This window comes from Capra hircus, chromosome 26 (genome assembly GCF_001704415.2).
Source record: "Capra hircus breed San Clemente chromosome 26, ASM170441v1, whole genome shotgun sequence".
NCBI lineage: Eukaryota > Metazoa > Chordata > Mammalia > Artiodactyla > Bovidae > Capra > Capra hircus.
The window spans coordinates 9,642,783-9,667,645 of NC_030833.1; the positions used below are offsets into that span (position 1 = coordinate 9,642,783).

The 24,863-nt window shown below is 50.7% G+C and overlaps 1 protein-coding gene and 1 long non-coding RNA gene across 2 annotated transcripts in view; one reads left to right on the forward strand and one right to left on the reverse strand.

The window, feature by feature from the left end:
• LOC108634034 lies at positions 1,531 to 8,667 on the forward strand. Its single transcript, XR_001917320.1, has 3 exons — positions 1,531 to 2,579; positions 4,943 to 7,282; positions 8,416 to 8,667. It is a non-coding gene; the product is annotated as an uncharacterized LOC108634034 (long non-coding RNA).
• The window catches only part of HTRA1 (HtrA serine peptidase 1), a 59,332-nt gene continuing 40,978 nt past the window's right edge, over positions 6,510 to 24,863 (reverse strand). The window contains exons 4-9 of the mRNA XM_018041506.1: positions 14,582 to 14,776; positions 13,542 to 13,574; positions 11,815 to 11,929; positions 11,135 to 11,192; positions 8,676 to 8,771; positions 6,510 to 7,218 (exon numbers count right to left, since the gene is read on the reverse strand). Coding sequence (XP_017896995.1) covers positions 7,050 to 7,218; positions 8,676 to 8,771; positions 11,135 to 11,192; positions 11,815 to 11,929; positions 13,542 to 13,574; positions 14,582 to 14,776 — 666 coding nt within the window. The 3' untranslated portion in view covers positions 6,510 to 7,049. The remainder of the gene's footprint in view (positions 7,219 to 8,675; positions 8,772 to 11,134; positions 11,193 to 11,814; positions 11,930 to 13,541; positions 13,575 to 14,581; positions 14,777 to 24,863) is intronic.

Below are 24,863 nucleotides of genomic sequence, written 5' to 3' on the forward strand. Positions count from 1 at the left end.
CTAGTTTGGCAAGCCCCTCATTCACTGCCCTGTCTTGAGAGACTCTTTTGAAACTCCTGCTCACATTGATCTCCTTTCATTAATACAGGAGAGCAGGTTGGACTCTTTCCTACCCTCTCCCCCTTTCTCAGTTTCAGTTATGAAATGTCAGTGCAGTTAATTTACAAGGGGAAGGACAAGGATGATAAACCAGGTAACAGCTAAAAACACTGAGGATTCTTTTTTTTTCATTATTTTTTTATTTATTTTTATTTTACTTTACAATACTGTATTGTGAAAACCACCACGTAAGGTAATTAGCCTCCAGTTAAAATAAATACATTAATTAAAAAACAAAGAATGTATATATATGTATAACTGAATCACTTTGTACAGCAGAAATTAACACACCATTGTAAATCAACTATACTTCGATAAAATATTTTAAGCAATGTTGAAGATTCTCGACTGTCAGGATTTGGAAGCAGTTTGAAGTCACAGTGTTAAGTGTTTTACTGATCTTCTCTTCTGGGGGTTTTAAGCTGTGTTCTTTATGCTCAGCATCAGGGCCAGGCCTTCAACGATGGAGCACACTGCTTACCCTGGGTATCATTTCAGAGCTGATGACTCTTCAGAAGACAGCACAACAGAAAAGGCCCAGACATCTGGGAGTTGATGCCTAGACTATCTGTAAACAAATGCTAGGCAGGCATGCCCCAGGCTCTCTCTTACTGCCCACAGCACTTACGACCTTGCTGGTGCGGGGCGATGGCCGTGAACTCTTGAGAGCTTTCCTGTTCTGCAGGCATTCTCACCAAACAGCCACTCAGGTTATCACTTCTTCAGAGATGGGTCTAATGAAAATTATACCACACTGGAAACACGGCTCTTAAGCTTCAAATGTCACAGGACAGCATCAGCCAAAGAAGACAAGGGCTTAGTGGTTAAGAGAGGGCTTGACCCAGACACTTGGGTTCCAACACAGCAACTTTACCTTCCTTCTTGCTGGATGACATTAGGCTGGTTACTAAACTGCTCTGAACCTCACTGTCCCCATTGGAAGGAAAGTTATGACCAACCTAGATAGCATATTCAAAAGCAGAGACATTACTTTGCCGACTAAGGTCCATCTAGTCAAGGCTATGGTTTTTCCTGTGGTCATGTATGGATGTGAGAGTTGGACTATGAAGAAGGCTGAGCGCCAAAGAATTGATGCTTTTGAATGTGGTGTTGGAGAAGACTCTTGAGAGTCCCTTGGACTGCAAGGAGATCCAACCAGACCATTCTGAAGGAGATCAGCCCTGGGATTTCTTTGGAAGGAATGATGCTAAAGCTGAAACTCCAGTACTTTGGCCACCTCATGCGAAGAGTTGACTCATTGGGAAAGATTCTGATGCTGGGAGGGACTGGGGGCAGGAGGAGAAGGGGACGACAGAGGATGAGATGGCTGGATGGCATCACTGACTCGATGGATGTGAATCTGAGTGAACTCCGGGAGTTGGTGATGGACAGGGAGGCCTGGCGTGCTGCGATTCACGGGGTCGCAAAGAGTCGGACACGACTGAGAGACTGAACTGAACTGATGGTGAAGGCGGAGGAGGGAGAGGAGATGGGGTAAGAGAGGATCAGGCACTTTAACTACAAAAGCTCACCTGGCCCGTGAGACACACTTTACAGAAATGTTTCCAGAGAGCATTCTGATGCTCCACTTTTAATTTTTTTTTTAACTAATAATGCATTTGTTAACGTTGTTTCATTTGATGTTTGCTGATCCTTGGTGGGCACCACACAGAGGCAATCACCTTTTAAAGTTCTAAATAAAACAACTGTCTTTTGGCAGGAAGGCCTCTGCTCTCTGTGCGCTCCACCCTCATTTTGATGGAAGAACAGAGTACTGCGGCCTCCAGGCGGCAGCTGGCACAAACAGCAACCAAACAGCAACCAAACAGCTCAGCTGGGTCCCAGAAACAGGACCCAGATGGGATCAGCGGCCCAGGTAGCCCAGCATCCTGCAGACTGTGACCTTTCTGATGGGTGCTTCCAACACTCCAGTCTTATTCCATTCTATTAATGGCCTTGTATTTGGCAGTTTCCTTCCTATGAGCTGTGGCTCAGTGTATCCTGAGAGGGTCGGGGGAGTTGGGAGGGTGGGGACACAGGCTCAGAAGTGTAACCAACAATGCTTGTTTCGAAACAGAGATGGGGGCTTCCTTGGTGGTCCATTGGCTAAGACTCCACGCTCCCAATGCACGGGACCAGGTTCAATGCCTGGTCAGGGAACTAGATCCCGCAAGCCACAACTAAGGGTTCACATGCTTCAAGTAAAGGATCCCCTATGCTGCAACGAAGATCAAAGGTCCCTCATGCCACAACTAAAACTCCAACGGCCAAATAAATAAATATTACCAAGAAAAAAAAAAGGGATGACTCTGCAAGCCAGCATCCTTGATGGTCCTCTCAGATCCAGCTGGCAAACAGTCACATCCCTTGAGCCAGTTCTCAAGACAGTTCCTCAGAACTGCGTGGGCTCCCAGCAGAAGAGCTGGGGAGTGGCCTGTGGCGGTGGCCCTGGGAGAGAGGCAGGAGGCTCTGTGGAGCAGGTGAGTCGCAGCTGCCAGGCGGGCAGGCACGGGGTCAGGAGGGGCTGACCCAGGAGGGCAGGACCACATGGCGGAGAGGGCAGCACTGAGAGCAGGCTGCCCGCCACAGCCCAGCTGTCAGTGACATCATCAGAATGGCTGCAAGCGGGGCCCAGACAGCAGTTCCTCTTCATTAAAAAAAAAAAAAATGATGGATTTATTTATGTCCGGCTGTGCTGGGTCTTTGTTGCTGCCCTCGCGCTTTCTCTAGTCACAGCGAGGTGCAGCTGCTCTCCAGGCACACACACGGGCTTCTCTTTGCGGCAGGCTTCTCTTGTTGCAGAGCACGGTAGTCACACGAGCTTCAGTAGTTGCGGTGCACGGGCTGAGATGCCCGGCAGGTGGAGTCTTCCCAGACCAGGCATCAAACCCGTGCCCCCTGCATTGGCAGGCCAATTCTTAACCACTGGACCACCAGGGAAGTCCTGCATTTCTTCTTGAAAATGCCTTTGCGCCAAGTCTTACAACCACTCAGCCTGACGCTCCAGGCAGTCCCACCAACTGATGGGTGTTAGCAGGAACGGTAAAAGCCTACTTGCCAGCCTGTTGCCACCAACCCCTGGCCGCACTTACGAAAGTGAGAGTATTCGATGCTCAGCTGTCCGACTCTTTGTGACCCCGTGGATAGCCCGCCAGGCTCCTCTGTCCACGGGATTTCCCAGGCAAGAGTACTGGAGTGGGTACTCCATTTCCTTCTCTAGGAGACCTTCCCAACCTGAGTGTCCTGCATTGCAGGTAGATTCCTTACAGGCTGAGCCACCACGGGGCCCCGTCCTCACTTATAACCACCTTCAAAGGGGAAGGCAGTTTTTATCATCATCTGGAACCTGCCTTGTCCACCCGCCCAGACACCGGCCCTCTTCCGCACAACCTCAGCAAGCCTGCCCCTGTCCTCAGTGGCACTTCCCTAAAAAGGGCCCAGTGCCCTTGCCTGCCAATCAGAGCACTATCTCAGAGGCTCGGGCCTGTTTAAAGCGTTGACTGGGTGGAGACGAGCAGCACGCAAGTTCTCGTAAAAATATCCTGCCTTTCACCACACCCACCAGACATGGGGCACTCTTCCAATTTTCAGATGGAGACATCAAGCCAGAAAAGAGCAGGTTCCTGTCCAGAGCTGCTGGCACGACCGCCACTCAGCTGGGCCTAGAAGGTGCAGCAAAGAGAGCTCTGCACTCAGGGCCTCTGTCTTGAAGCTTCCTGCAGGGCCGGGTGGGGATTGGCCAGCGATGCAAATGTGCCCTGTGATTGGTGGCTTGAGGTTTTGCCAAAGCTGGAAGCAGAGGGCTGGAGCCTGGAGGGCTGAGATTGGGAGGTGGTGGACAGGCAGAGGGAACTCTGCAGGAGACAGAGAAGTGGTTGTTGATGGGCCCAAGCGGGCGAGGAGGGGACACAAACCCGGCCCACAGGTCCCCATGACCACCTTCTAGAAGTGGAGATGGATTTAAGCTAGACAGACAGAGGGACCAGAAGGCTTGGTCCTAAGAAGGCAAAGATGGGCTGGATGGCACCTTACAAAAGCCATGAGCTCAGACCTCCTGGGCTTACATCAAAGCTCCCACTTATGAGCTCAGTGTCTTAAGCAAAAGGACTAATTTCTGAACAGCCATTTCTTTACTTGTCAGAGGGGATAAATGCAGTGTCCGCCTCAGGGCTGAACTGAGGACTGAACTACTAGCTAATAATGGCATCTGTCACGCAGCAAGCACCAACGGATGTCAGCTACTGTGAGCGTTATTAAACCCCAGAGCAATGGCAGGCTTGTTAATATTGCTCAGTCACTCAGTCGTGTCCAACTCTTTGTGACCCCAGGGACTGTAGCACGCCAGGCTTCCGTCTTTCGCCATCTTCCAGAGTTTGCTCAAACTCATGTTCATTGAGTCGGTGATGCCATCCAACCATCTCATCCTCTGTCACCTTCTTCTCCTCTTGCCCTCATTCTTTCCCAGCATCAGGCTGGCAGGCTAATAACAAAACAATAGCAGCTATACTGACCAAGTGGCACGTGCTATCATGGTTAACCCTCACAACTCCAGTGCAAGAGGGACATTGTCATTGTTCCCCATTTTACAGAGGGCTCAAAGACGGTTCACATATACATTGCTAGCATTTACTGAGTGACTACCTTGTGCTGTGTATTAGTTCATTTAATCCGCACAACAGCCATAAGAAGTCGGTACTATTACTATTCCCATCTGGGAAACAGGCAAAGAGAGGTTAAGTAACTATTCAAATGTCACACAGCCAGTAAGATCTAGACAGCAGAGTAAACCCAAGTCTGTCTAACTCCAAAAACCATGCTCTTTCAACTCAGCTCTGCCTCTCAGGTTTCAAGGCTAATTCATGTTGCAAAGACCTCCATCACAGCCCAAAGCAAGAGGAATAAACATCTATTTTAAGGAATCTGGTGAAATCTAAAAGGATGAGTATGGAGTGCAAGGATATGTAATCCTCAGAGGACAGAGGGTCCCAGAGGCCAGTGGAGCCTTGTAACCAAGCACAGCATGTGCCCACAGCATGCCACGCTGTCCTTTCTGCAGCCTTGTAGGTTTCCACATAGGCAGACAAAACTCAGACCCCACCCAGAGCCCTGTGGACCTTCGGGAGATGTTGAATGTTTATGGAGGATCCAGGCCTGCCAGCCGCCAGGCCAGTTCCTTCCAGAGGAACCATCTGTGATCTCCTGAGTGGATGACAGGCCGAAGACAGATGGGCTGTGGCCGGGCCGCCTCTGACCACATGCCACCCCGCACATCCTCCCCACCTGGGGCAGCCCCTCAGCCCCGGGGACCACCAGAGGAGCAGGCCAAGAGGCAGAGCATCTGAGTCTGAGCCCTGGAGCTGAAGGCCATTCTCTGAGTCACCACCTTTAATGAGGAGGGAGGGGACGCAAAACCCACGCCAGCAGGGAGGGCGTTTGCTGGCTCCTTCCTGACTCTACGAGGTCATCTAAGCAGGGAGCAGAGGGACACAGAACACCAGCAGCCCGGCTGCCAAGCACCGTACCGACAAGGGCTTGGTTCTGCTACCCCTCCACTTCACCTGGGCCTTTGACCTGCCGTAGCTTCTCCAGTTACGAATGGATCGTCGAGGTCTAGTGGTCAAAGGAGGGTTAAAGTTCTCAATCTACAGAACTGAACCTCCACCCTGTCCAAGTACCCACTCCTGATGACTGACCCTTAGAAAGCCTTCACCCTCTGCTCCGGCTGTAAACAGCCCCCTCTGTGATGTGTGCAGGCACTCAGGTCTGTGCAAATTCCCAAGCTCAAGTTTTCCTGGGTCCAGCTTCCCAAACTCCTGGAAGCTTTCATGGAGATAAAGGGGTCCACAGCTGCTTGAGGCTGTGTCTGTTCTAGGACGTGTCAGGGGAGCCCTGCTCCAAAGCCCCCCAAGATTTAAGGTTCTATTTCAGAGCCCATGACAGCTAGAATCAGCTCCAGCCTGTGCTTTCTAAAGACTCCGGACTGGTCTCAGGTCACATCCCGGTCTCCTGAACCATCTTCCTTTCAGAAAGAGACCTGGCCTCTCAGCGGAAGCTCTGGGGCTCCGCCCCATACTCAGCCCTCTCCCTCGGCCTATGCCTTGCCTGGCACAGACCAGGGACTCTTTGCTGACTGATTGCATGACATATGGGGTTGATAGCCTCTTTTTAGTTTGAAAAGCCCCAGATGCAAGGGCAACTGACTTCAAGCCTCTTTCAGGAATCCGGGGTGATGGGGCACCGTGTTCCCAGCACTCGCGAACCCCCAGGCTGACTCTGAAATAACTGGTGAGACCTCGAGCTCAACCCTCACACAGACAACATGGTTTAAAGAGCAGGCAGTTGACATGATAATCGATTCAAACAGACTGTAACCAGCTGTTCCCGGGAAAGAAGGACGCCAGGACGCAAAGTATGAACAAGTATTTTAATAACTCAAGTCACTGTGCTCCCAGTTCTGAAGAGATTCCTAAAAGAGGCAACTGCGGCCATTCCGGAAGCCAGCGCTCACCATCCCATTGTCTCGGCATCTCCCTCCTCTGGGTGCTGACTCGGAAGAAAGCATAAACACGCCCGGTACCATCCCGGCTCCCATGGGACCTTCCTCTTATCTATGCGTTACAGCAACTGCCTTGGCTGGACTAAGATGGTGACTCTGTTAAAGGAGAAGACAGATGCTGACTGTCCAAGCAGGGACGGTCCAAGCTGGCAAGAAAAAGCGCGCTGCGTACATAGGATACAGAAGGGAGAGCGTCTGCCTGTGGGTCTACAACGTTTTACATTGGCTTTCGGCTGCGATCTATCAAGAAGGGTTCTGCTGGCCAGTGTTTCTGCGGAACAAGCAACATGGCAGTCAAGTCTTGGGCATCCGGTGCCACCAGCCCCAGAGTCACCGAGCATCGTCCACCGGAGAGTTCTCTGAGGGAAACATGGAGTCCAGCTCATGCCTCTGCCTATGGGTCAATTTCTTCGGGAATCACGGTGACCATAATGTCTTCGTTGCCCCGGCGGACAACCATATTCAGGGTGCTTTCCTTCTTAATGACGTCACTGACGTCGTTGGCGGAGACCACCGACTGTCCATTGATGCTGATGATGACATCGTTTTCCTTGAGCCCCCCGCTGCAACACAAACAGAAACGTGACTGCAATGTTCCCATGTCTCCTGGCACAGCCACCAGGAAAGGTGAGCAACCTTACCTCTACAGAGGCACAGTTTAGGACCTGAGAGCCCAGAGCAAACAGGGTGGGATGGTAGTTAACTTTCATGAGAATGGCTTAAACCACCCATGGGTTGCATGATTGCCTTTTGAGGTTTTTAGGCCACATCAGCAATCATGTCCACTATAGAAATGTGTGTGAGCATCTGTCTGATCTTATCACAGACTGACCCCAAAGGAAGTGAGAACACATCAGCGACCGTGGTGGCCAGCGTGCTCGTCATGGGTATTATAACTCTACAGTGCCTACAGGCATGTTTCCACTGTGAGGCACCGCTTTGCGCTATTGCTGCTGTAACCTTAACTCTTGTGTGTGACACCATCAAATAAGCTGTTATGCACCTTAGTGGCCTAGGACAGGGGTCAGCAAAGCTTTTTGGTAAATGGCTAGAGAGGAAATATTTCAGTCTTTGCAGGCCAGATAGTCCCCATCACAACAACCCAACTCTGCCATGGGAGTCCAAAAGCCACCACAAACAATATATAATCTGCTGGGCATGGCTGTGCCCCAGTAAGATTTCATTTACCTAACACTAAAATTTGAATTTCGTAGCATTTTTAAGCGTCCTAAAATAACTGTTCTTAATTAAATAATTTCAACCATTTTAAAATGCAAAATCTTTCTGTAAAGCAATTATCCTTCAGTAAAAAATAAGTGAATTTTAAAATGAAAAATAAAAACAAAATAAAAATGCAAATCTAATCTTAACCCCGAAGCAGGCAGCAGACCAGATCTGGCTCCTGGGAACAGTCTGCTGGCCACTCCCTGGTCTAGCACGTCTCCGTGGATATTACGTCCACATAGTCTATGGGGCTGCAAAGAGTCTGACTCAACTGAGCGACTAACACTTCCACAGGTAATAAACCTGACTGTGGGTTGAGCAACTTCTTTCCATGTTACTTTGATATTCCCTGTGCTAATTTTCTAGGGGTGTGGATAAGTAGGGCCTGACTAGTAACAGGCATAATTAGAGAAGGCCTCAGGAAGAGATGCCTCTAGCATCAGAAAGAGATGCCTTTAGCAGCCTAGGCCAGGATCACTGCCTGAGGTCTCAGACTCAGGCAGTGATCCTGAGTTCCTTCAACCGTCTTTCCCCAGCCAGGTCTGTCCCGGAGACTCCTAACAAGTCCATCTGATTCCCTCCTGAAGAGGATGTCTAGCCAGGAAGCACCCTTCTGCCGACAAGCCCTGAGCTGAGCCAGGTTGGAAGCCCTGCCCGGCAGGATGGACACAGATGTTGGACCATTCTGTCAAGGGTCCTCATGGTCACCTGAGGTGAGATGGAAAGAACTGTCCCCTACCCGCTACCTCCAAGAAACACATGATTATCAGGAAAATGGAGAAGAATTCTAACTCACGCTTCTGCGGGGGTATCAGGAATTACTTCGATGATATATGCTCCTGAAAGCACATCGGGGAAGTCTCGGTGGCGATCCTTCAACTCTTTGGCTTTGCTGCTTGGGAGAAAGAACACCTGGATTAATCATTAAGAACAACGGGGCTCCCACAGGGCTTCTCCTCCATCCTTGATTCTAATGTCAAATTCCAATGTAAAAAAAAAAAATCAGGGTTCTTTTTTGTCTTACTATTAAAGTTTCCTTTTTATTATTATTTTTTAATGTTTCTTTATTTATTTGGCTGAGCCAGATCTTTGTTGTGGCATGCAGGATATTTAGTTGCATCATGTGGGATCCAGTTCCCTGACCAGGGATCGAAACCGGGCCCCTTACGCTGGGAGTGCAGAGTCCTAGCCACTGGACCATCAGGGAAGTGGTCCAGTGGTCCAAAGTGGAAGTGGTCCAGGGAAGTGGTCCAAAATCCCTGGAGGGGTCCAGGGATTTTGATTCTGCTGCAAATTGCTTATTTCCTAGAGTCAAAGATTTACCGGATGACACCAAGAAAAACGTTTTAGCATTATCATTTTTATTAATTAATTGAGAGTAGCTACCACTGAAGAGCCTGGCGTGTTGCAGTTCATGGGGTCACAAAGAGTTGGACACGCACACAACAACCACTTAAGAAGTCAGGACAGTGTGAGGGTTGGCCTGCTTTGGAACCCCAGCTCTGCCCCTTCCTGACTGTGTGATCTCGGGCGGTTGCTTAACCTCTCTGTGCCTGGCTTTTCTCACCTGTTAAACAGGCACAGTGCCATGAGGTTGTCATGAGGACCACATGATCTTATCTAGATCTAGCCCCTGGTCCTGTGCCCGGCACTGAGCAAGCACGCGAAAAAGGGTGGGTAGGCTCCCCGTGGCTAGTGACCACTGCCATCACCCATTCACCCCAGCTTTGACACATATTAAAAATCGCTCAGTGCTCCCCACACACCAACAAGCCTGCCCGGTTATCCTGATCCCAGAGAGGAGAAAATTGAGGCACTCAGGGCTCAAGTCATCTCAAGGTCACAAGCCAGGAAATAGTAGAGCTGGGACAGGAACCCAGGAAGCTGGAGCCCCGGGCCCACATTCCTTCCCTTTCCTACATCCCCCAGGCTTCCATTTCTCAGAGTTCCAAGACAAGACCTAATGCACATTTCAGGCTTGGCAAGCCAGCTAAGAAAGGCACCACCATTTATCACACCTGTCTAAACTAATAGTCATGTGTTCGTATTAATTAATAGCCAGTTAATTACAGTAATTAAGATATCAGTATTTATATCAACAGGTTCTGCTCTTTGCCGACTTAACTTCCAAGAGTTTCAAGCAGGCCCTTAGGTACCAAGACGCCTACAATCACACCAGGTTTTTTCATCAAGGTTCAAACACCAGTATGTCATGCGTCTAGCAGGCACATACCACAACTTTCACCAGCTTGGGGAAAACAAGCCCATCAGTCATGCCGGCCTGCCTGGCATTCCAGGAGCCCCAGCCCACAGGCGGCAGAGCTAAGGAAAGGCAGGGCGCTCTGGGGCGCTGAGGGAGGGGCTTGGGGCACTCCTGGAATGTGGGTTTCAACAGATCAGGTGGGAAGAGGAAGGCATGGAGGTGGGGGGTGGCGGGAGGGGGGGCTCGTCAGGCCCGCCTTCAAAGAAAAGCGTGGGCTTCCCTGGTGGCTCAGATAGTAAAGCGTCTGCCTGCAATGCGGGAGACTTGGAGTTCAGTTCACTTTCTTTTCTTTCTTTCAAAGAGAAGCAGAATCTTTCAGAAGGAAGGATCTGCTCAGAACCCCAGAAACAAACGTGAAGGACAAATCAACATGAAAGAAACTGAAGTTGCTCAGTCGTGTCCGACTCTTTGCGACCCCATGGACTGTAGCCTACCAGGCTCCTCAGTCCTCGGAAACTTTCCAGGCAAGAGTACTGGAGTGGGTTGCCATTTCCCCCTCCAGGGGATCTTCCCGACCCAGGGATGGAACCCGGGTCTCGCGCATTGCAGGCAGACGCTTTACCATCTGAGCCACCAGGGAAGCCCATGTGAGGCCAAGGTTAATGGCCCCTCCTCTCTTTCCTAACGGTACTTAAACCAGACACTGAGCTGTCTTGAGGCAGAATAAGGTTTCTCTTTCGGGGTGCCCATGAGAGTCCTCTGAAGTTGGTCTGTTTTAAATTTAAGACACAGGGACACCCCTGGTGGTCCAGGGGCTAAGACTCAGAGCTCCCAGTGCAGGGGGCCCGGGGTTCAATCCCTGCTCAGGGAACTAGATCCCACACGTGGTAACTAAGAGTTTAAGTGTCACAACTAAAAGATCCCACATGCCATCACTGAGACCCAGCACAGCCACGTAAATTAAATATTTCAATTGTAAACAAATAAATATTTGAACTTAAAGAAATAAGTGAATTTAAGACACAGACAGACACGGACGTCCTGTTACCGACCTGGGTGTGAGTGACATCATTCGGATGCCAATATACTTCTTCTTGGTGATGGCTTTGCCTGGTGGGGCCACAGAAGGAAGCAGAAGGTCAGCCCAGTTGGCGGCTGTGCCGGGGACACCAGGAGCAGTGGGGTTCCATCCCCCCAGTTTGTCATGTAGTCAGGGCCATACAGGGATGCTCTCAGCTTGTGGTTCAAATCCTGACTGGGACACTACCTGCCTCCTCTCTCCCCCAGGTAGAAGGTAAAGAGCACACCTGACAGGGACCCTGTTGAGCTTCGAACCCCCAGCCTGACACTGAGCAGAAGAGTCACTAAACATTTGTGGACTGAATGAGCTCCTTGAATCTCAGTTTTCTCATCAGTAAAATGGGACTAAGTCCCACCTGATCAGGCAAAGGAATTAAATGACATTGATGAATGATGCAGTGAAATGATGTACAGAAATCACCCAAGATCATGCCTGGAACATAACAGATTGAACCATATGAAACATGCATGATCATAGGCCAAAAAAAAACAGTCAGACATCGATGACCTCGTGACATGCATTCCTTTCCCTTCTTGATAGGAAAGGTGTGGCTGACTTCAGGGGGTCATTTTCCCTGCCCTCCAGTTTCTGAGGGGTAGCCAAGCCCCAGGCCTAAAATCTCTGGTGGGCTGCCAGGGGCGTTTGCTTTACCTTTGGCTTGTCGGTCATGGGATTCCGTTAGGAACTTTTTAATCTTATCAGATGGAATTGCAAAGGAGATTCCAGCTGTCACTTTCAGTGTGTTAATTCCTATCACTTCACCATCCTGAAAAGCAAAAGGCAAATAGCTTGCTGAATCCATGAAGATTCACCTGAAGATACCCACCGAGAGAGAGTGGAGAATTTACATGGAAGGAGTCTTGGAGCCTCTTCAGAGACATGATTGGGGTAGGAGGAGACGGACGGATGGGGCTTCCGCATTACAGAGCGAGAGGCCTGACTTGTGCACAGCATTAAGCTAAGCTGAGCAGTGGAAGAATCAGTACCCACTGGACTCAGGACTGAGTGATCAACACAATGAAAGCACAGCATCAGAAAGTTTCAAAATGTACAATTGCTCCTTGGGCAGGGAATACATGTCCAAAAGCCCCAGAGTCCTACTAATATATAGCACAATGTTCTATGTATATAAGTATATGTATATATGTATGTTCTAATATATATGCTCAATGTTCTGTGGCAGCTGGGACAGGAGGGGACTTTGGGGGAGAACAGATAAATGTGTATGTTTGGCCGAGTCCCTCTGCTGTCCACCTGAAACTATCACAGCATTGTTAATCAGCTATAATCCAAGATAAAATAAAAGTTTAAAAAAAAATAAAACCTCAGAGACCTTTAGGTAGCTATCCATACCTTCCTGCTTCTCCCGTTTCCAGGAATCTTAAGATTCCTCTGCTGACATCAGGGAGGAACCATCTAGTGCTCAGGGCGGACAGACTTTATCCCCAGGAAAACAAACCCTCATCTCCAAGCAGCCTCGGGGATCTGGGAGAGGCGGAATCTCACAATCAAATCTCATTTCCTCTGCTTGTTGCAAACCAGCTTTAAACCATGGAGGAAGCCAGTGTGTGTGCTTCCATTCAAGATAAATTCACAGTTTAGCGAACGCCATACCATAGGAAACCATCCTGGAATAATAGGCTCGCCTCGTGCCATCCAACCATTATTTTGAACACTATTCTTAACAAGGTTGTCCAACTCGGGCTTAGAGGGGAAAACTGCCAGGAGTGGGTAAGTCGCTCCTTGCACACTTCCAGTAGCACTCAGAATTCAGTCCCCGACTCCGAGGGACCATCCAGGAGGCACTGCCCTCCTGGGCTTTGCTAAACAAGGTGGCTTAGATTTCATCACCTATAAATGAGGGCTGGGATACAGGACCCTGAGCTGCAGCCTGGCTCTGACAATCTGATTCAAAGGCTTCCCTTTTCATGTTTAAATAAAATACAAACTTAGGTGACATCTTTGTGAGTGGGGTAACTCCTCATTCCAAGCCAGGTCTTAAGGGAGGCTCCTAGCCAAGACAAAGCCTATGGATGAGCCAAGTCAGCTCCTCAGGCAACTGAGGGGCAAGCCAGAACTGCTGACACCTTCAAAATAAAGACTGGCTCCTTTAACTGGTCCTGGATCAAACCTGAATTCCAATGCCTTTACTTGTAACGTGGAGACACAAGCATGTCCGCTGGCATAGCATTTCCAATCCAAACACCAGCATGCCTTACTTTTTCCAGAAAAGATAAGAAGAGACATTTGCAAGGTACAGTGCGGTCACAGATTTCAATTTGAAAGGATTAGATAATATGCTTTGGCAAGTTCATATCTGAAAAGAAATCAAAAGGGGGGAAAAAAAGACACATAGATACATTTTTTGAAAGCCTTACCAGGTTTACTAATGGGCCTCCGGAGTTTCCATACTGAAAATAAGCAAAAATTAAAAGGTTATGAGTTTATATAATTAAATGGTCCAATCTACCTCCCTGCCTGGCAGGCCCCTGAGTGAAAATTCTTTCCTGACATTTCTTCCTGTCTATCTAATATTTTGCTGGCAAAACAAAGGACCTTAACAGTTTTCAGAGAGTGTTAAGTACCATAAATGGGGTATTTATATATTGATATATTTTTTTTTTTTCTCCAAAGCCCAGAGGCCAACAAAAAATTCCCAAAACACCTAACACATCTTCCCTCTCTCGACAATAAGTTGGCTACCCACTTGCTCAATGCCATGGTCTTTCAAATCTGTGCCATCTCCCTCCACATCTATGTGACCCCTACTTTGCTGCTGGGGCTGAAAATCCACACGGTTTGCTCTATTTCCATTACTTCATGCAGATCACAAGAAGGTTTGGGAATAAAGCCTACTAGAGGCAGCGAGTGCACAAAACACGCTGTGTTTCTTATTTATTAGACAGATGGAGGGGAAAATGCTTTTTGAGAAACGTCAGTCCTAAAGGGAAACAGCTGAAGTGGGAAAATGTGACTTAAAATTAAGATTCCACTGATGAGATTGTGTGGGACAATCCCTGACCTGACTGGACATCGAATGGGTTGGCCTGGTGCTCAGACTGTGCCCCCTCAAAGACAGCGGAAACACCTCTGGGGGCTGCAGAGCCTGTGCGAAGCTGAGCATCCCTCCTTCCACAAGGTTGCACAGGCAGCTCGACGCAGGGGTGGCTGACCCTGGGGCAGGGCAGCGGGAGGATGGAGAACTTCTCCAGGCTGCAGACTTGGGCAAATCTCAAGTACCCGTCACAGGAGTCCCTGGAGACTGCCAACAATCTGGGGACCAGCCCTCCTGCTTTGTCTGTTTAAGGGGTTCAAAAGGACCCTATTGGAAGCACCATGAAGATCCTGACTCCACCCTGGTGTCTGAGCCCAGCCTAGCTTCCCAACTACAGCCCAACCCTGTGGCAAACGGGCTCACGTTGATGATGGCGTCTGTCTGGATGTAGTCCATGTCCGAGTTCCGGAGCCCCAGTTCTTTGCCACCGCGCTGGGTAGTGCTGACGATCCCCGTAGTGACTGTGTTTTGGAGGGAAAACGGGCTTCCGATGGCGACCACGAATTCTCCCGGCCGCAGCTCCGAGGAGCGGCCAAGCAGTAGCACGGGCAGCTTTCCCTGGAAACACAAGGTTGGCATTGCTGTGTTGGGTTGAGTGAACAAAACGGGTAAACGCACAGATGTCACAGAATACCAGGCACCAGGGGCCACTCGTATTCACCGGGCCTTGCAGGAAACCGAGGTCAGGCGTGACCTCCCTTCCCAGCTGAGGACTAACGTCCCTCCCACCCAAGATAATCAGGGCAGGTCAAGTGCACACTGCCGCCACATGCCAGGAAAGACGTGGGATGGATACTGGAGGCCACCAGCTCAGGGTCTCAACACATCTTGAACCTGTCAGCACAGATTTGCTCTGAAACCTTGAGGCGAAGAGACAGAGGGGCCGAGTGTATGATTGGGGCAAGCCTGACCGCAGGCATGGTAAAGAGTGAAGTCCCAAGGAAGGATCTAGAGCCCACAGCCCCGGGGGAGGGGAAGAGTGGATCGGTCCCCTCTTATTGTAGGCACGTCCCTCCTAGGTCTTGAAGAATCAGGAGCTCTGAGGGCTTGGAGCTGCCCTGACTCAGTCTGGGGCATCTCTGTGCTAATCCTGGTGATGGGCAGAGGTGGGGTTGGAGACAGCAAGGCATCCAGGGCCACTGGACACCAAGACCCAAGAGGCAGGCTCTCTCCTCTCCTGGTAAAATCTTCCACCACCGTCTCTGCTCCCTCCACCCCTAGGCAGGCTGATTAATCCAACAAAGCCTGCTTGATCCCCAATGACCTGTGACGGCCAGTAGAGTCAGGAGCCCCAAACTACTCTTCAAACCAAAACGGGACAAAACAAAGCCAGCTCGAGTCACAAGGGCTGAGGAGCGCGGGGCTTCCGTCCTGGAGAGCTCTAAGCTCTCCTCCCTCCCTTCCTCCCTAGAGCCAGGCAAACCTCCGAGTCCCTCTCGCATTTGCTTCCTGAGTCAAAATGAGCAGCTGCTCCGAGAAACGGGGACCAGCCCAGAAAGCAAAGACCTGGCCCAGGCCTCATGCTAATTGCAATGTAAGAGTCCTCCTGTTTGTCCGCCTCAAAAACAAAGGAAAGAAGAGGAGGCTGGGAGGGCGCGGTGGGTGGAAACCAGCGGTTATTTCAGCATCGCCTCTGCCAGGGACAGAGCAGAAACCAGCTAATAACATGGGGAGGTCACTGGGCCCATTTAACTGAAGAAGAAACTGAGGTTCCAAGCAACTGGGTGACTTGAGATAGGCCAGGGGCTTAAAACTACAACACTGAACCCAGACTCTCATCCACTACAAAGGTACTGAGCTACAAAGACCCCCTCTGACCCCAAATAAGGAAGATGCTGGTCAGGAACATGTTGGATCAGAAAATTCAAGGGCTTCCCTTGCGTGGTTCAGATGGTAAAGAATCTGCCTGCAGTGTGGGGGACCTGGGTTCAATCCCTGGGTTGGGAAGATCCTCTGGAGAAGGGAATGGCAACTCACTCCGGTATTCTTGCCTGAGAATCCCATGGACAGAGGAGCCTAGAAGGCTGCAGTCCATGGAGTCGCAAAGAGACACGACTGGGAGACTAACACACACACAGACACGTGAAAAATGATGCCCCTGAGATCACAGACACTAAGAGGCCTAGAAGAGCGCCACAGTCCAGAGCTCAGACCATGCGGCCTGATTAGATTGTGGCCGGACCTTACAGCCATTCTGGTCCTCAGTGTTCTGACCTGGAAAACGGGAATAATGCAGTTCACTGATCTCATCAGTTTGATGTGAGAATTCAGCAACTTGGGATCTGAACAGCTCTGTGAATGGTACCTGTCAGTGAAACATCATGTAAGTGGAGCATATAAGCATCAGCTGTGTTACTATGATTAACGTCAGAGTCTGTGCAGACTCTGTGGGGGAAACCCCACCAAGTAAACTCCCATAGAGTAGGCCATGTCTCCCAGCCCTTACCGTCCCCACTCCCCACCCAGAAGGAGGCTGGGGGCACAGCTCTGCCCTGACAGTAACACTGTGCCCTTGTGGTCCCCCAAGGCTGAAGTGTATGGCCCTGCTCTGGAGTGGGGCAGGCCTGCAAGCCCCCACTCCCGAGCTCATCTAGAAGTGCGCCAATGAGCTCAGCAGGGCCTGTTTACCCTGGGCCCGTGCCAGCTGCCTCTGCCAGGGATGACTTCATCCAACAGCCACAGGGGGTGAGCGGACAGGAGTCAGAGCTGGTGATGAGCACTCGGCCGCCCTGGGGGAGGCCTGCCGGGCGACACTGCCACTCCTTCGGGACCCAGGGACAGCCTTCAAAGCTGGGCTGGAGGGCTGGACAGGGTGGCCATGGCTCCCGGGCTGGGTTCTCCAGTTGCTTTTCACCAATTTCAAGGCGAGAGGTCAAGTTCAAACCCAGAAGGTGGGCCCAGACCACATCAGTGCAGCAGCAAGCCGGGAACCACATCAGAAAGTTACATGGGAGGACTCACTGTGGGGGTCTTAATTAGCATCCGCTCATCTTCCAACCCTGTCCCTTCACCTCCACCCCCTAGGAAAGGGGGCCAGACCCAGGGGGCCACATCACAGTGGGTTTCAAAGGAAGAGGGGCCTGAAGACAGCGCTCCCTAGAACTCCTGTCTCCAAGTCTGAGCTCAGACCCAGGCACCGAGGAAAGCAGGCAACGCTGTGGGAGCAGAAGCCGTATGGATGGAGGAGAGAGCCCCCAGGAGGAAGGAGAGAATCGAGGGCCCACGTACGGCTCAGGTCAGCTGCGCTCCCTGCAGAGGAGCAGGCCTGCAGCCAGGAACAGGGCCCAGAGGACCCCATGTACCAGCTGGGCTCCAGTGCAGTAAAGTCTCTCACTGGAGTGACCATGCAGGCTGGGACTGGTGGGCATCAGCAATACAAGCCCAGAGTCTCCCCAGGGGCCACTCCTCACTTTAACACAAGGGAAGAAATTCAGCTCAGAAGCCATCATGGGCCAAACCTGCACCAATGGCAGCACCAGGTGTCACCTTGTTTAAGTTTTATTCACAGAAGCATCTCCTAGATTCTAAGGGACAATCATAAGACAGAAATAAGCAAGTGGACATATCTCAAGGGGGATTCTTAGACTATGAAGCTTGGACTGATGTGGAAGGAATGATTTTTTACCCCTCAGGTGACAAAGCCCTTTTCCACAACCGCCTTGGCAGTTAGTGCATATTTTTCCCCATTGTACAGATGTGGAAACTGAGGCTCAGAGCCAAATTGACTCCTCACAGCTTGCAAACAGCCTGGCTAAATGAGAGAACAGGCTTCCCACCTCTTAGAGCTTCACTCCTTGTCAGTGTTAATCTGAATTCTAATTGTAGGCAGAAATCTTTGCAAGGGAGTGACAGGGGCTGGAAATGTGGGCCAGGCCAGATTTACAGCCCGTCAGGAGGTCAAAATGCCTCCCGTGGGCCATTTGGCTTCTGCTCTCTGCAGGTGCTGGCTGGCCCTTCGAGCGCCAGGCTCTCCAGCCTGTTTTAGATACAACAGGGGCTCGTTCTCAGCCTCTCTCCTCATCTTGGGCCTGTCTGCTCGGTGCAGCGATACCTCCGCTGGCCAAATTCCTACTTGGTAATTGAGCATTTTATTCCATAGCTGTCTAGACACACACACTCCACGGGGGGACCTGGGGAAGATACAATGCAGATACAGTGGGAAATGCCAAGACATGCCTCAGCCTTGACCCGGGGATGGGAAAACCCTGGGGCCGACCCCCTCAACCCCCTCCCAATTCCGGGTTTAACCCTGCGCTGCAGTCCACAGGCTGGTTCCCACACCGCCCACATCAAAGCTGTCTCCAGGCTCCTGGTGGCAGACACTTTGTCTGAGCCTCGCTCTGCAGCGAACCAGCCACAGGCCATCTTGGAGATGCCAGCCTGGCTCCTGACAGCTGCTGCCCACATCTCATCACCTCACTGGAGCCTCGCAGCACGTCTGTGAAGCAAAAACGTGGACATTCATCCTCTGCTTGGCAGGCGGGAGGAGGAGGGGAAGGAGGAAGAATGGGCAGACGCACAGCTCCCATTCCTTGTCTTCAGGTTCTCCAGCTGTTGCAGGGGGAAGGTGAAATGCAGTCGGGCATGCAGCAAAGCAGGCGTGGAGAGCTCGTAGTGGCAAAAGCTCAACCCCAAGGCTCCGGACCAGAGCCGAGCAAGAGCCCTTGGACCTCACCAGGAGAGCCTCATGTTATCCCAAACCCTCCAGCACAAAGGGCATCCCAAGGTGAGTCCATCATACTGCCCGTTCTCAAGGTCACGCTCTTGCTGATGAGAGGGAGGAGACTGGGAGGCCAGTGGGAGAGGCAGGAAATCTAAGTTGAAAGGCATGTGGCCCTCAGCCTGTAAGTGACTCGCTTGTGCTAAATGCCAGCCCCACAGCAGAGTCAGCAAGAGGGGCTGGAAGGGAACATGGATCCCCCAGGTCATCGGCCATGCCACCCAGGTCAACAGAGAAACAGCCCAGACGAGGGTGTCAGAGTCTTGCGTGTGGACTCCAGACACGCCATGTCCACGTTAAGTCACTAACAATATGCTGTAGGCAGGATATGAATGGTGTGATAGATTTACTGCTAAAGCATGGAGGCATGTTTTACTGCTAAAACATACATAGCATGATTAAAGAAGGCTCTTACCATTCGTTTAGATGACAACAAACGAAGGACCCACAACCAGCAGCCCGGACAATACGCCTCCCATGAAATAATGCCTACACTGAAAGAGAACCTTCTCAGCAAGTATTCACCAAGGGCCAGGCCTGGCACAAGGATCACAAAAAATCAATGAAATCCACCAGTGCCCTCTAGGCTTACTGTCTGACGGGTGGGTAGACACACAAATCATCAAGACACACATCAAGGCAATAAAAAGAGCTAAAATCCATCTCCCTCCCCTAGGGCAACTCAGCAGAGAATCTTCCGTAAGGGCTAAATATAGATCAACACTAAAAAATGATTTGAGTGCATTAATTAGGGGTTTTTTTTTTTCCAGCCGCAAGAAACAAAAAAAACCAATGCAAATAAAATAAACATCCACCTGCTCAAGGGCAGAGTGGTGGGAGGACTGATCACTTCCAAGGCTCAAGGGCAAGGGCGAGAAGCAGCTCCTTCCTTCCTTCCAGCTCATCAACAGCAGCCTGTTTCACGGCCACAAGAGGGCCACCATCATTCCAGGCAGGACATGAAGATGTGACAATACCAACTGGAAGTAATAGGCTCTTTGCTCCCTTGTGTGTCTCTCCAGAAGGGCTGAGAGTCTAGAAGGGCCCAGCACATTCCATTCTTCCCTGGGGGTCAAGGTTACCCTCAACCATACTTTGGTGGGGGCTGGGGTGATCATGGCCCCGATGGCTGCCTTAGCCCCTCAGGATGTGCCTGAGTTAGGTGCTGGGGCGGGGGCAGTCAGGAGTGGACTGAAAGCAAACTCAGGGCTGTGTCAGCAAGACGCAGGAAGGCTTCGTGGTGGGTAACCATCAGCGTCCACTGAAGCTTAGGGAAAAAATGGTTCCTTTTACAGTGGTGATCCTAATACACGTCTGAAAAGGGCTGCAAGTATATATTGCTTCAGGCAGATTTTTGGGGAGTGGAGGGAGGAAGAGGAGAAAGAATGGAAAGCATTGTTTCAAAGGAAAGCAATGATCACAAAGCGCCAGGGCTGTCAGCGTGAGATACGAGTGGCTTGTAGACAAACCTCCCCCTGTCCACATGCCCTACATGCGTCATGCTCTGTCCTGAGGGCATGAGAAATGAAGTACTTCCTGCCATATCAGTAAACAAGGATGCCACAGTCATCAGCGGTTGCAGCCCTCTAAGGTGAGCTAGAGAGCCCTAAGGGCACTCAGGAAGGAGAAGGATACCAGCCATCAGACTGCAGCCACTCCCTATGGTGAGCCCCAAAGCAGCTCACAATGTGAAAAAAAAAAAAAAAAACAGACACACACAAGAAACACCCAGGATGGCAGAGATGCTTAAGAAAGGAATGATTTCAGTGGACCCAGACTCTTGCACCATCCCATACATAAAAAAGCACTAAACTCCCTAACTTGGGATATCTGGTTTGCCTTTATTAACAATAATCTTTTGATGTGAAGACTTTGCTGTTTTGTTGCTAAGTTGTGCCAGACCCTTTGTGACCTCATGGACTACCGGGCTCCTCTGTCCTCCACCGTTTCCTGGAAATTCACATCCGTTGAGTCAGTGATGTTATCTAACCATCTCATCCTCTGCTGCTCCCTTCTCCTCCTGGCCTCAATCTTTCCCAGCATCAGGGTCTTTTCCAATGAGTCAGCTCTTCAGTTGATACTCAGGGTTGTGACAACACTAACTGGAAGTAATAGGCTCTTTGCTCCCTTGTGTGTCTCTTCAGAAGGGCTGAGAGTCCAGAAGGTCCCAGCACATTCCATTCTTCCCTGGGGGTCATCAGTCACCATCTGGTCACAAGGTTACTCTCAACCATCCTTTCATGGGGGCTGGGGTGATCATGGCCCCCGAGGCTGCCTTAGCCCCTCAGGATGTGTCTGAGTTAGGTGCTGGGGAAGGAGGGCATCAGTCCTTCCAATGATATTCAGGGTTGATTTCCTTTAGGATTGACTGGTTTGATAAGTAAGACTACCTGCCTTTTGTTGCAAAACTTCCATATAATCTGGCTCTTCCGCTCTCCTCCTCTGAGCAATTCCCTCAGGATCACTTGAGATGCTATCTCCCTGGACTGAAGTCCTAAAAATTCCCACCCAATAAAATGTAAGTCTCAATGCCTAGGTTGTGACTATTACTTAAGTCAACAGGCAGATGGGACAGGCATTGTACCCAGTCTACACACTAGGGGACCAATGGTCCCACGGCTGATGGCAGTGATCTCACTGAGATTGCAGGTGTTCTCACCAGCCCCCTCTGCCCGCTGCCCAGATGCAGCACAAAAGAGCTGCTAGTGCCAGACCTTGTCACAGAGCAGGAGGCAGGAGCAGAGATGACATACAACAGGGCCGTGGGAGAGGTGGGGGCAAGTCAGAACAGAGGCGAGATGGAGGGAGCCAAGGCCACGCGTCCTCAGGGTGAGGACCCAGGCCACACTGCTTCTCCCAGTGGGAGCCCAAGTTACACTCAGCCAAGCCTGGGCTGGGCATGGAGGCAGTCTGTGGGGCACCACTTGCTTCATGAGCCCTCTGTGTGGCCTGGCCTCCCCCTGCAGGGTCATCACAACTCTGATTCCTGTAGGAAGAAATGGTGAGCAAGCACCCTACCAATGGCTGGCCACAGGCTTATCCCCCAGCATCCACAAAGGGTGGTGCAGAGTGAAGACACAGACAAAACACACACACACACACGGCCACCCTCGGTCTCTAGATAGACTGGGAGCACAGTTTCCCAGGGAGCAGGACGTCTGTATTAACTCACTCTGACCTTGGGTCACTTGACAGACTTCTCTGGGTTTCAGTTTGATCACTTCTAAAATAAGGGAGTTAAGCCTGGTGATGTCCAAGGTCACCCCAGCTCTGACAATTAGGGATCTTTCCAGAAGACCTGGTAGATTTCCAAAAAACCTCTTAGCAGCCAATGGTTAAATTGGTGAAATCAACACAATCCTCAGAGCCCTTAATAAATCTCTTCTCATACGACTCCCCAAAGGGGTCAGATGATTCCTGCAGACTCTCACAGCCCAAGAGGAAAGGGGATTCCTGGAATTCTCCAGACGCTGGCTCAGCCAGTAATCATCGAGAGCAGACCTCAAAACAACGATCCATCAACATTTCAGCTTCTGGCCACCCTGGGTTTTGCTTAAAAGCCCTTGAGCGCTCCTCTCATTGCAACCTCATTCCCCAAAGCTTGGAAGGAAGGGCCATGAAACAAACCAATAAAACTAAAAGAAAATTGGCAACTTTTTTTTTTTTAACCTCATGACGCAAGCCAACAACTTCTTTCTCTTCCTTACAGAGTATAAAGTGCTCCTGTTACGAAAATATTTTTGTTGCTGAATCTGCAGAAGCCACCATGTCTGCCAGCCGCTCAGCACATGCATTTCCAAGGAGCTGAGGCTCATGGGCTGGTCCTCTGTGTCCGATGAAATTTGCTTCAAAGGCTGATGTTGCAGGAACTGGCTGAGACTCAACTAAGTGATTCAATGTGGTCTTCTGGAAGCAGTCATGCTAACCTTTCATTTTCTTTAAAAAATACGCAATGGGAGGAAAAGGGCATGTACCCCAATCACAGCAAGGAGCGATGCCACTGAACTTGCGTGCTTCCTCAGGAACGGCAAAGCAGACCATAGAGTTCAGGGGGATGTCAGCAGCTAAGACTTGCCTGAGACATGGGGATCTGGCAAGGAGAGAAGTGAGCCCACGAGGGGCTGAGGGACAGTGGATGAACCAGGGATCTGCTACATAATTTGCAGAGCTCAGGACAAAATAAAAATGTAGACTCCCTTGTTCACAAAGTACATAAGAAGTGCCATTAAAGGCACTAAAATATAAGGCTTTCTTCTTTCTTCTCATGCTCTCTCTCTTCATCTGTCCTGAGGTTTTTATTTGCTGTTTAGTGTTGTGCTCCCTGGGGCACGACGTGGTTCATGGGGTGAGTACAGACCCAGAGCCTCAGACTCAGTACTCTGCTCACCAGCTACTGGACAGACCCACGCACTGTGCCCCAAGCAGGGGCTCAGAAGTTGAGCCAGCCCTCTCCCCATCCCAAGGGCCCACTGCCCCAACCCACAGAGGACAGACTACCCCCAAGGGTGCTGTAACTTTCTTTGGCGCCAGGATGCACCAGGTACCTGGATGGGGTGGGTAGGGCTTGGCCCTGCCTTGTTGCCAGCAGAATGAACTATAGAGTCATCTATCCGCTGCCCAGGATGCTGCAGGGTATATGTACCCCATGTCTGTATGCCCTGGGGAAGAAGGGTGGCTGTGACTGCCGTGTGAGGCCAGGGGTCCCAAGGGCCAGAGGAGCAGGGTAGCCAAGAACCCATCCTGGGGAAGTGGGGCGGCAACAAGGAAAGTGGGAAGGCTCCAGGCACCCAGCATATACTCCGCTCATCAGACTTCACTTACAAAGCACAAATTCAAAGATAAAACCCAAATGGAGAGGACATCCCTGGCGGCTCATGGTAAAGAATCCGCTTGCCAGTACGGGGAACACGAGTCCAACCCCTGATCTGGGAGGACCTCACATGCCGCAGAGCAACTAAGCCCACGTGTCACAACTCTGGAGCCGGTGCTCTTGAGCCCAGGAGCCAAAACTACTGAAGTCCTCCCATGCTGTGCAACAAGAGAAGCCGCTGCAGTAAGAAGCCTGCGCCCTGCCGTGGAGAGTAGCCCCCTCGCCGCAACTAGAGAAAAGCTCTCACAGCAACGAAGACCCGGCACAGCCATAAATAGTAAAATCATTTAAAAAATTAAAAGAGACCTCAGAGCGTTAATTGGAGAAGGCAATGGCAACCCACCTCCAGTATTCTTGCCTGGAAACATCCCATGGACAGAGGACCCTGCTAGGCTACGGGGGTCACAAAGCCTACCAGGGCGTCCATGGGGTCACAAAGAGTCGGACACGACTGAGCGACTTCACTTTTCAGAGCGTTAAACCCTCAAGCAGGGTTCTCTTCTGTGAATGCACAGGTCCTGTGATCACAAAGCAGCGGTGCCAGGGGAGGAGGAGGAGGACCAAGAATGAGAAGCTTGGGATTCAGATCAGAGAGGGCGGAGGTTATCAGTGATGACAAGGTCAAGGGTACAACCAAGGGAGGGGGGCTGCAGGAAGCAGGTGAGTCGAGAGGCTGGGCCAGGAAGGATCTCCTACATGGCACTGAGATCACAGCATACACAGAACTCGGAAGGACAGTGTCATCAAATTACCACCATCTGTTTCCACAAATTGACATCTTATTGCTGCTGTACCGGGAGGGGAGGAGAAGAGGTTCGATGTGCGAGGTGGTGGGTGGGGGTGACTGGAGTGGGGGTGTTCAGGTGGGACAGATAAGAGAAGTGATGGAGAAGGAGGGAAGGAGAGAAAAGAAACAGAGGATGGTTACAGAAAAACAAAAGAGAGAAAAAGCAAATCAACCAACCTAGTTCTCCTCACTGTTTACACACACCACCATAATGTTTAGTCTCCCTTAAGCTATATCAAGAAACGTGGGCATTTCAAAGATCCCCTTA